This window comes from Urocampus carinirostris, chromosome 20, assembly GCF_059441175.1.
Source record: "Urocampus carinirostris isolate Australia breed hairy pipefish chromosome 20, RoL_Ucar_1.0, whole genome shotgun sequence".
Taxonomy (NCBI): Eukaryota; Metazoa; Chordata; class Actinopteri; order Syngnathiformes; family Syngnathidae; genus Urocampus; species Urocampus carinirostris.
Genome location: NC_142368.1, coordinates 28258514 through 28270296, shown reverse-complemented (window position 1 = coordinate 28270296; position 11783 = coordinate 28258514). Strand labels below are relative to the sequence as shown.

Genomic DNA, 11783 nt, shown 5'->3' with positions numbered 1-11783 from the left:
CATTTCAGTCTTTTCAGAGTTAAGACGCAGGAAATTGAGTGACATCCACTCTTTTATCTCGGTGAGGCAGGCCTCCAAATTTCCACAGTTTAGTGTGGCAGATTCCTCCATCGGGAGATAGAGTTGAGTGTCATCTGCGTAGCAATGGAAACTGATATAATACTTGCGAATAATATCACCTAGTGGAAGCATATAAATGCTGAAGAGAAGGGGGGCAAGCACTGAACCCTGTGGAACACCAGAGGTAACACTAAAGGGCTCAGATGTCAATTCGCCATATTTAACGCAGTGTGTCCTATCTGAGAGGTAGGATCTGAACCATAAGAGGACGTTTTCTGAGAGACCAATCCATTTTTCCAACCATTCTAGCAAGATATTATGTTCCAGTGTGTCAAATGCAGCACTAAGGTGATGATGCGCCAGAGTCCATTGCCCGTAGGAGATCATTGGTTACCTTAATCAGAGCTGTCTCAGTAGAGTGGGTAGCCCTGAATCCTGATTGCATTGATTTAAAGAGATTGTTCTTGGACATGAAATCATTCAGCTGCTGTGCCACTACTTTTTCAAGTATTTTAGAAAGAAACGGTAGGTTTGACACAGGTGTGTGAATGCCAGGTGCCATGTTTGGAGGAAACCAGGCACCGCTCATCACCAGGCCAATACCATCCCTACAGTGAAGCATGGTGGTGGCAGCATCATGCTGTGGGGATGGGCGTGGTTACACGTGGGTAGGACGCGAAATTTCAGCGGGTAATCGTGGCTGGAGCACGGTCATAGCATGTTATGCGCCTGTATCGCGATGTTATTACGTGAAATTAGCGTGTGTAACGCGTGTGACGGTCAAACGCCTTTCTCCGCGTATATACAGCGCGATTTGCCGAGCACACGTCAGTTGTGCTCGAGACGTCAAGGGATGAACATGGATCCCCGTCACCGTAGTGACCTCGTCTTAATCCATTTTTATTTCTTGACATTTCTTTTCATTTCATAACAAGATAATAAAATAAAAATGAAAAACTATTACAATAATAACATATTGGCTTCTTCAGTGCCATAGCTTGAAATCTTGATCTTCACGGGACTGTGTCTTGAGCGGTTATGATTTCTACAGCCTGGTGTTATGCAGAGATTTGCATCCCCTCGCTACTACAACCACTTTTACCTCGTTTTATCTCACTTTTAGGGAATGTAATGGCGAACATATAACCAAATCCACTTCGTCTTGCATTTGTTGGGAATGTAATACAACTTAAACCATTCCGTCTTTGTTTTTGTTGTGAACGTAATCGAACGGTAATGCACACCGTATATAAATTACTTTTGAGAACTGTTATGCACTCTACCGTAGAGCTTATTATGCAGAAATAAGCTTTTTGGTAGAGTGCATAACAGTTTAAATACTAGCGATTTGAGTCGAAAAAGGCAAAATAAACACGTCACCTGCTCAAAAGTGATTTGTATACGGCGTGCATTACCGTTCGATTACATTCACAACAAATACAAAGACGGAATGGTTTAAGTTGTATTACATTCCCAACAAATGCAAGACAAAGTGGTTTTGGTTATATGTTCGCCATTAAATTCCCTAAAAGTGATATAAAAGTGACATAAAACGATGTAAAAGTGGTTGTAGTAGCGAGGGGATGCAAATCTCGGCAAGGATGCATTTCTCTGCATAACACCGGCTCGGCAGCTTTTATACCCGTGGTCCACACGCGGAAATGACGCGGAAATGATGCGATGAGGAAGCGGAACAGTCGCCGGCGTCTGTTTTGCGGGCATACCACCGATGAACAGCAGGTTGGCCAATTTTGCGCATTTTCCATCGCGGGAAATCTCGGGCAAAAAAAAAAATCGCAAAATTTTACCCGCGATACAGACTCAAACGGCTGTGTGATCGGGCCCTAAAACAACTCTGCTGGTGTCTAAGTCTCTTCATGGTCTAGCACCAAAGTACATCTGTGACATGTTGGTCCCATATCAACCATCTCGGACCCTGAGAACCTCAGGGACAGGCCTTCTGCTGGTGCTCAGAGCCAAGACTAAACAGGGTGAAGCTGCGTTTCAGTTCCATGCAGCTAAACTCTGGAATAGTCTTCCAGATGACAGGCGTCTACTCTGACAATGTTTAAGTCCAGGCTGAAAACAGCTCTGTTCAACTGCGCATACAACTGGGTTCTATCTGCACTCTTCACTTTTACCTTATTTTAATTCATTGATTTTATTATGTTTTATCTGTGGTTTTAATGCATTTTAAAAAACTCATTTTAAATTTTCAATGTCTTTTATTGTGTGTTTTTAACCTGTCTGCCATTACTGTAAAGCCTTGTGTATGAATTGTGCTATACAAATAAACTTGCCTTGCCTACTTTTAAACGATATTTCAAGAGTTAATCATTAACTTCTGATTTAAAGATCTAATTTACACAGCCCTACATATATACATATACACATATGTGGTTTCTAAATAGAATATAACTGGACTTGGGAGAATAATCACCTAGCAATGCACAACCATTTCTCGAGCAGCATTTACCCCCAGTCTGGACAAAAAAAAAATCATTTTGAAGGACCCAAGCCCCAAAACACTATTCATTTTGTCATGTCAGTGTTACGTAACCCTACCAAATAACTGGACTGTGGAGGAGCAATCAGGGCACAATGTCCTACTCAGATGCACTTATCAAGAAATGATCAATTCCTAGCAATTCATAGAATCAACTGAGTTAAAAGTGGTCCAGAAGTTACGAATTCACCCCCAGGAGGAAGAAAAAGTATGTTCAGCTGTTTGATTGGTTGTTCAAACATGGGACTCTTTAGCAAACAGAAACTCTTCATGTATTGATTGACTGCACCTCGGAGACATCGACTCAGACGTGGCCCTCTGGCGGAAGGTTGGCCTTGGACTGTCCAAGTAGGAGTAAAACCCGGAAGCGGGGCAAGATTTTCTCTCGAGGGCTATGGCGTCATAAACCGTCATAGATCCGTACTGCGGGGGAAGAAGCACCCTTTGCAGTGCTTGTTCGTACGAAGGCGGACTGCAAAGCAACCTGCTGTCCACGTGTCTGAAGACCTCTGCGGACAACACAGGCCGTGGCTTTGAATGACAGTTCTCTTGGAGCAATCCCAAAGGGATGGGGTCTTCGTTCCGGTGCTCCTTCTTTTGGCTATTCCTGCTGAATTGACCTAAGCTCCTGGGCCGCATCAAGACCTCACAGGCGGCTCTCAATGAGCTCGAACATCCGGTCTCATCTGAGTTCAACATGGTGATGTTCTGAAATCTTCGAGGTGTCACGGTGTTCTGGATGGTCTTCCTTGAGCATGGCGGAGAGCCTGCAGGGGAGCCTGTGAACACGGAAACCTCGGATCGGTTGAAGGTGGCACTTTCGAGAGAGGAGCTAGAACAGTCCATGAATTGAATCGGGTTTGGAAAGGACAAACCAGGAGGCTGCCAAAAGAAGCCCTCAGAGATATGTTTTTTCAAAGACTGCCCGGCAAGGTTCTGAGAAGAGCAGTTGTCGTGGCTCTTGGAGTAGCCACAGATGGCCATGGCGTCCACTGAGGCCAGAATGATGGGCTCAGAGCGGCGACGGTCCAAGGCGGGCTTGGAGTCAGATAACCCGTCAGATGAGCAGGTGGAAACGGTCACGCTCGGGCTGAGGGAAGGGGATGATCCCGTCCCGCTGACAACACCGTCCCCGGAGAGTCGTGCATGCTCGGAGGACACGGAGTCTGCAAAAAATAGTGTGGAGTAGGGGTGTCAAACTAATTTTAGCTCAGAGGCCACATGGTAGATAAAACATTCAGAGGGGACAGACTAGTAAATGGATGGCATAAGAAGTGTGCCTTAGCTGGAGGGGTGGGGTTCTTTTGGGAGGCTCACAATTGAATTATGATTCAAGGACGTACGATTTCAAGATAAAACTTTTATGGAGTTTGACACATGTAGTGTAGGGACTCTAAATATTTTTCTGCTTTGCTTATGTTCATTGTGCATTTTGTTCTACATGCTGACCGGCTAAACAATTGCCCCACCCCTTTATTTCTGTGACTGCTTGCGTGTCAATAATGTTGCAGGCTAACAAAAACAGACCAACCTACAATATGTATGCGGATATCAATGATTGATTTTGAGTCTCTCTAAAAGCTATCATGTAAACATAACGCTGTGGACCGACTTTAGCACCAAATGAAGCAAGAAAATGCTGTATATCGCCTACAAAATTGGATTTCTCGACATGCTAAAGTAGGGGTCTCCAACGTGGACCCCACGGGCACCAGAGTGCCCCTAATGAAAGTTGAGGTTCCGAAATTTATCTATTCATCCTTTTATTTTATTTTTTTTAATAGAAAATACATCAAACTAAATTCCAATTTATGGGTTCTATCAAGCGAATGATCAAAAAGTTGCTATTTTTTTAGCTAGCTGTCTGGCTATCTTTTTAACATTGTAGCTAGCTAACTTCCTACCTTTTTACGCTATCTAGCTAGCTTTTTAAATTGTTTGCATATTACCTATCAAACATTTGAACTTTTTTGCTGGTTATCAAGCTGTATTTTGGCTTTGTATTTAGCTAGTTAGGTTAGTTAGCTAGCTTTTTGTTCTTTAGCTTACTACCTGGCTATTTATAGTACATTTTTAGTACTTTAATTGCTATCTAGCTCCCTGTTAGTCTTGTTCCTGTTTACTTTTATACCTAACTATGAAGCAACCTATTTAGCTACATACCAAGCCCTATATCTAAGTTGCTATTTTAGAAATCCATATCAAAGTGGGAGCCCCTTGCACTAATTATTAACAAAAAGTAGCTCGACACTTAAAAAGGTTAGAGACCCCTGTGCTAAAGAAAGGTAAAAGTATTTCACCCCACAGTTTCGCTCTCCCATAACCTCCACATGATTGTGACAAAATCTAATATGAAGTAAGGATAATTCCTGAAATCAGTGCAATACAGTATAACAGCAAGATTATTTTTAAAACTATAATTTGACAGAACAAAGTGTAATAGATTGATGAATGAATAAATTAATCAATCAATAAATAAATATATGTCACTACTAAGCAGATTTTTTACTATTACGAGCCACACATCCGCGAAAAACAAGAGATTCCAGAGACAACTCTCTACTTCGGAAAGCACTGGTTCACTGCTTTGTGGATTTTGAACTAAGTTGAATTGTCTTTATTGTCATTAATATCAACGTATCGTGCATTGTATTCTTCAGCAAATAGCGCAGAGCATATGCTATCACAGGGCAGATTGGGGGATTGAGGACTGTGTGTGATGTGTGGGCATGATTGTCTGTGTACGCGACTGTGGTAGGCTGGTTGATGCTGTCACAAATTAATGTGTCTACCCAAAACAAACTGTAAAGCAGTTACAGCTAGTATTTCAGCATCTCGTTATATTGAGAAGAAATTAATCAATTAAATCGGACTAAAGTAGTAGTAAAGTCAGAAAAGCGCAAGAAAAAAGGTGAACACCAGCGGGTGCTCTGTGGATTAGGCTACGTAATAACTTTCACAAGCTACCACTGCCTAGCCTGAAGCTCATAAACTACGGATGCATTGCCCATGAAACGGATGACCAGGACCGAGAACGTACGGGACGGTTGCATTTTAACCACCGCAGAAACCTGGCTCAGTCTGAGGGTATACCATGCTAGCATGCAGCTAGTCAGCCATGCTCCAAATCAATTTTTTTAAACTGAACCGAGAAACTGTCCAGGTTCGTTGTACTTTTATATAATGACAATAAAGCCCATTTAACCTCAGTTCTGTGTTCTGTGCTTTTATTTGTTGATCACTAGTTGTTATTTTGTTACAGCTGTATACTTTCAGTCGGTGAAGACATATTCTTGAGTTGGGTTTTACCCTTGTGTGCTTTGCTGACGGCATGCGCTACTTCGCGGATTTTGTATTTTTACGGGGGGTTCTGCCCTCTATTAACCGCGATAACCGAGGTAATACTGTACTGTATTTAATCTGGTTGGATGTCACGGGTCCTTATTCGGTTACTACTTAATCTAACATCAAACTGAGCTTGCTCGCATCTTCCACCTGACCTTTGACTTATTTTTATTACAAGGAGTTTGTACCTGCATCAGTATCAAGGAGGTGAGGGATAGTCTCTCCAAGGATCTCACAATGTTGGATCAGAAATTGAGTGAGCTCTGTAATCTGTGGCAATACAAATAAATATATGAATGACACTTCCCAGCCTCCCTATTAAGGTCTATTTGAAGTACTGGAAAGGACGGAGGAATACTATGTCAGGAATGTCAGGAAGTCAAAAACTGAAGTCAACTCTCGGACTCAGTAGGAACAGTGGACCAGCTCTACCACCCTCTATACAGAGTCCTCGAGGGTGGATGGGAATTTGTTCATCTGGTCTACATGTTTTTAGTGGCCTTAGAGAGGGCATTTGACTTTGTTTCTCGGGGAGGCCGGTGGGGGGTACTTCGGTAGTATGGGGTAGCGGACAGTCAATTCTGGGCTGCACGGTCCCTGTTTAACCAGTGCCTGAGTTTGCTCCGCGTCATCGGCGGTAAGTCAAATTTGTTTCTAATGGAAGTAGGAATCCGCTAAGGCTGCCGCTTGGTGTTGAAGGGGTCTGGTTTGTAGGCCTTAGCACTGCATCTCTACTTTTTGCAGATAATGTTGTGCTGTTGGCTTCCTCAAGCAGTGATTTTCTGCTCTCACTTGAGCGGAATGTAGCCGAATTTGAAGCAGCCAGGATAAAAATCTGAGACAACGGTTCTCAGCCGAAAATGGTGGTATGCTCTCTGAGGGTTAGGAACGAGATCCTGCCCCAAGTGGAGGAGTTCAGGTATCTCGGGGTCTTGTTCATGGTTAGAGGACAGGATGGACCAGGTGATCGAAAGACATATTAGTGCAGCGTCTGCCGTCATGCAGACCCTGTACCGGTCTGTCGTGGTGAAGGAGATGAGCCGAAATGCAAGGCTCTCGATTTACTAGTCGATTTAAACTCCTACCCTTCCCTATGGTCGCGAACTGTTGGTCGTGACCAAAAGAATGAGCTCCTGGATACAGGCGGCTGAAATGAGTTTCCTACACAGGGTGGCTGGACTCTATCTTAGAGATAGGGTGAGAAGCTCGGTCATCTAGGAAGGGACTCAGTCTTGAGCCACTTCTCCATATAGAGAGGAGCCAACTGAAGTGGATCGGGCATCTGATGAAGATAGCTCCTGGACTGTTCTGGGCACGTCCCAGCGGCAGAAACGCCCGGGGACAACTCAGGATTCTCTAGAGAGACAATGTCTCTTGGCTGGCCTAGGATCGCCTTGGGATCCTTTCGGATGAGCTGGATGAAGTGGCAAGAATAGGGAGATCTGGAATTCTCAACCGAGGCTGCTGCCTCCCACAAAGCAACTCTGAGCAGGGGGAATATAATGGATGGATAGATGGCAAATAAATTAAGGTTTTTCCGTACAAGGTACATTCCTCTACCTTTTTCATCGTGTCTTTCTGGTCGTCAATTGGCGTGACCTCCGTCTGCAGCAAGGTGGGCGCGATGCACACGGCCAGGTTATATGCGTCCATTTTGTTGCGGCCGGCATTTTCAAGGATGTGATGAAGGACACAGATGAGATGTTGGAGGAGGAGTTGGTTGGGCCTGGGGAGCTTGTCAACCACACTAGGGGGGTGGACAGGAAAATCTATGGTATAAATACGCCCCGTGCACTAGAGGTAAGATCTTGGGCACGGTTCCAAAGCTGACTTAAAATGTCAATCATTAAGTCAGGCCGGGCTGGGCTTCTCTCTCGCGTATATATTTTTTCCTTTTGTGAAGCATGCACTTACTTTCATTTACATGACTTTTTTTAACTTCCACTTGAGTAATATTTTTCTGAAAAGTGAAAGTACTTTTACTTGAGTAACAGTTGAGCGCCGAAGTGCGCATTTCGGCGCTGAAATAATATTATTCAGATAACTCTTTCATAGAGAACATGCTAACCAAACTATTAGTTTAATTCCAAATCACCAAATCGAAAGAAATTAGATGCGCTGGTTCCTTTTCCCGCCCGACGTCAGACGTAATTTCCGCTTCTCGCCAATAGCTTACAAGCTTTAGAAGCTTTCTCTATGTTTTTTGGCCAAATATTTCACTATTGGCATCATGTAATCTGCAGGATATTATTTCCTTTTTGGTGCCACTTCGTAATTTTACAGCACTTCGCTGAAATGCGTACTTTGGCACAAAACAAATCATTTTGGCGCTGCACTTCGAAGTGCACAATTGATTTTAGGGGCTCGGCCACAAGTAAACCCTAAGCTGCATACCCAAGCCAAAACCCACACTTTGGCGCTGAAATACGCACGGCCGAAGTAAAGCTTCGGGTGACTTGGGCTCGTCTTAGTAAAGCTTCGGGCTTGGTTTATCAAATCAAGTTTATCCATCGGGGTTGGGCAGGTTTGGGTTTATATACCCGTGACTTGGGCCGGGTCGGGCTGGATTTTTTTTAGACCTCTACTGTGCAGTTATACCAAGAAATTTCTCATTTTTAAGAACACAATAACTTTGATAAAGATGTGAAAGTGTGAAACGAGGCATCATAGTTTACCGTTTGAGTGCTTGTATTCGCTGATTGCTCTCTTCTGGCTCCAGAGCACTTGTCCATTCATTATGAAGGTTACACACTAGCAAGCTTCCAGGCAGTTCTTTTAGAAAGCTCTAAAAAAAAAAAGGGAAAATTTAACCTAATGGTAACTTCACGCTTTAATTATGACGATTAAAGCCCTTTGTGTAAGGAAAAATATATATTTGAAACACAGAAGGCAGGAAGTTTACCTTTTTTTAATTTCTCCACGTATACACTCTTCTTATCTTTTATCCAAGTGTTTTCAGATTCAGATTCAGATTCAGATTCAGATCTACTTTATTTGCCTTCATTTTCCAGTATAAAGTGGGTTGGTTATACTCAAATGCATAGGCGTAACCAGCCCGTTTTTGGGAGTGCTCTGGCACCCAGAAATTCAACCCAGGCACCCCAAAAATGATAGCATTTAAAAAAAAACTCTTTCCCTTATTAAAGGACAGCATAGGCTTGAGGGTTGGCTGCATAATTTGAGGTCAGCTTTTATCTCACATTTATCCTTGGTGTTCTGGCCACAGAGCCCATTACGCTAGTGGAAAGGAGCATGGGAGGGAGGAGACTGATTTCCCACACATGCTGGCGGTTTTTATTCTATTCTATGATGTGAATGGTGAAAGTAAGATGAGGACTGTATAAAATACAGTCCATATGCCAACCCAGACTTCAAAAAGATGAAAAAGAAGTTTATTTGAGCTTGCAACAAAAGGAGATCCGATGATCCAATTCTGTCAGAAGATGGCATCAGCCAGTAAAATATTTTGAAGTTTCGGACACTGCCTTTAAGGATGATGAAAATTACTAATAAGGGAAAAACTCTTAACACAAGAAGACCCAGGAATTTCTGTACCCTCATGGATGGCCAGAGAGGGATCAAATGATCCCCTTGTCCAAATTCTAGGCTCAGATGGCCCTAATTAGTATTATTTTAATTTGCAAACGGGGCCATTACCTGAGGACTCAGCGAAAGAGTGGGGCAATGGGTGGGTGTCTGTAGACAAAGGAATCAAGACCGAATATTTATTTGCAATATATCACACGAATAAATTGTTAAAAAAAATCATTCATTATGATATCTGGATTTTCTCTTTCACAGTGGACATGCACCTTATATATATATATATATATATATATATATATATATATATATATATATATATCATTAGCCGTACCGCTTATCCTCATTAGGGTCGCGGGGGGGCCAGGAGCCCATCCCAGCCATCTCCGGGCAGTGGTCACGGGACACCCTGAACTGGTTGCCAGCAAATCGCAGGGCACACAGGGACAGACAACTCATTCGCTCATTCACACCTAGGGACAATTTGGACCGGCCAATTCACCTGAAATGTATGTTTTTGGAAGGTGGGAGGAAACCGGAGTGCCCGGAGGAAACCCACGCAAGCACGGGGAAAACATACAAATTCCGCACAGGAAGTCTGGAGCTGGATTTGAACCCACGACAGGTTCCCATGACTTGAACTGTGCCGCACAAGCGCTAACCATATATATATATATATATATATATATATATATATATATATATATATATATATATATATATATATACATACAGTCAAGAAATTAAGTATTTGAACACCCCGCTATTCCTCCCACTTAGAAATCATGGAGGGGTTTGACATTTTCATTGTAGGCGCACTGTGAGAGGGATAAACTAAAAAGAAAAATCCATAAATCACAATGCATGATTTTTTTTAACGATTTATTTGAATGATATAGCTGCAAATAAGTATTTGAACACCTGAGAAAATGACTGTTAATATTTGGTACAGTAGCCTTGGTTTGCTATGACACAGGTCAAACATTTCCTGAAGTTTTTCACCAGGTTTGCACACACTGCAGGGGGTATCTTGGCCCACTCCTCTAGATACTATGCAACTACATATGATGCAAAAAATGTGTACTTTTTTCCCTCACATTTTGAGTGCTTTAGAATTTGGGTATCCCTTTAAAAACATCTTAAGCGACGCACCCCACCTTTAATGTAGTGGAACGGAGAGGAACATACTTTTAGCAGGCCGACCAGCAGTGCGACAGGCTGCGCCTTCATGTCCACCTCCAAGCCATTATTGAGCCGGTCCCTGATGTCACGCATGTTCTTGTTGTTGCATGGTTTCCGGAAAACGCCCTCCGTGGACGGGCCCCTTTTCTTTAGCAACACCAGAATCTCCTGGGAAGGGGGATTGAAATTGGGATTGAAATGTCGACATTATTGCGTGACCAGGAATGATCGTGAATTAATTGTGATCGGATGCTGAAGAAGCAACATGAACTCTGATTCATTTGAAAAAGACAGATTTTTTTTCCATTTTGTCTTGTTCAATAAAAAGGAAAGAATTGTTTGTGTGTGAATGAAGTACTCTTAACAGGGTTTGTCCGGGTTTTGAAATCCTTATAAATGCTTGCATTTTAATTTTGTGTTTGCAACGTTTGAAAAGTGATTAAATTTTGGTTGAAGTGCTCATAAATTTATGAAATTGTTGCCATGTTTCTCAACAAGTCTGCTTAGAAATGATGCAGACACTGTAATGTTGGTGGTTTCGCTTTGCCATTGCATTTCTTCCTACCAAATGGTTAACTGCACTGGCATTAGTTTGTACTGTATTGTGAATGTGAAGCGTCATATTTATTAGGAAAACCGCCATTGTCCCCTAAGGGCCGCGTCCAAGAGGACAGCTGGATACTAAATCTATAAGGCACTATGAAATTCTGATATGTGTATTATTTCAAGGATTACATATCAATTATGGACATTTATTACGGCCCATGCAAGACATTAAGGTAGAGTTTCTTAGTGGTAAATTGTAAAGGGAAGAACTTACTGCATGTGAAAATGTAAGCTACACATATCTGTAATTTTACCCAACACCTATGTGGGGAGTAATTTGTCTCAAAAATATTTACACACGTATTGTTCAGAGCTAGGGCAGCGCGGCGGCGCGTTGGTTAGCGTGTGTGCGGCACAGCTACCAACCTTCCTGTGCGGAGTTTACATGTTCTCCCAGTGCTTGCATGGGTTTCCTCCGGGCACTCCGGTTTCCTCCCACATTCAAAAACATGCATGTCAGATTAATTGGCCGGTCCAAATTGTCCCTAGGTGTGAATGAGCGAGCGAATTGTCTGTCCCTGTGTGCCCTGCGACTGGCTGG

General features: G+C 42.8%; 1 protein-coding gene across 1 annotated transcript in view; it reads right to left on the bottom strand.

Annotated features, from left to right (window-relative positions):
* Nucleotides 1-1629: 1629 nt before the first annotated feature.
* The window catches only part of tagapb (T cell activation RhoGTPase activating protein b), a 54366-nt gene continuing 44212 nt past the window's right edge, over nt 1630-11783 (bottom strand). Inside the window, 5 exon segments of the mRNA XM_088325665.1 lie at nt 1630-3732; nt 6100-6181; nt 7472-7658; nt 8587-8696; nt 10643-10804. Coding sequence (XP_088181791.1) covers nt 2801-3732; nt 6100-6181; nt 7472-7658; nt 8587-8696; nt 10643-10804 — 1473 coding nt within the window. The 3' untranslated portion in view covers nt 1630-2800.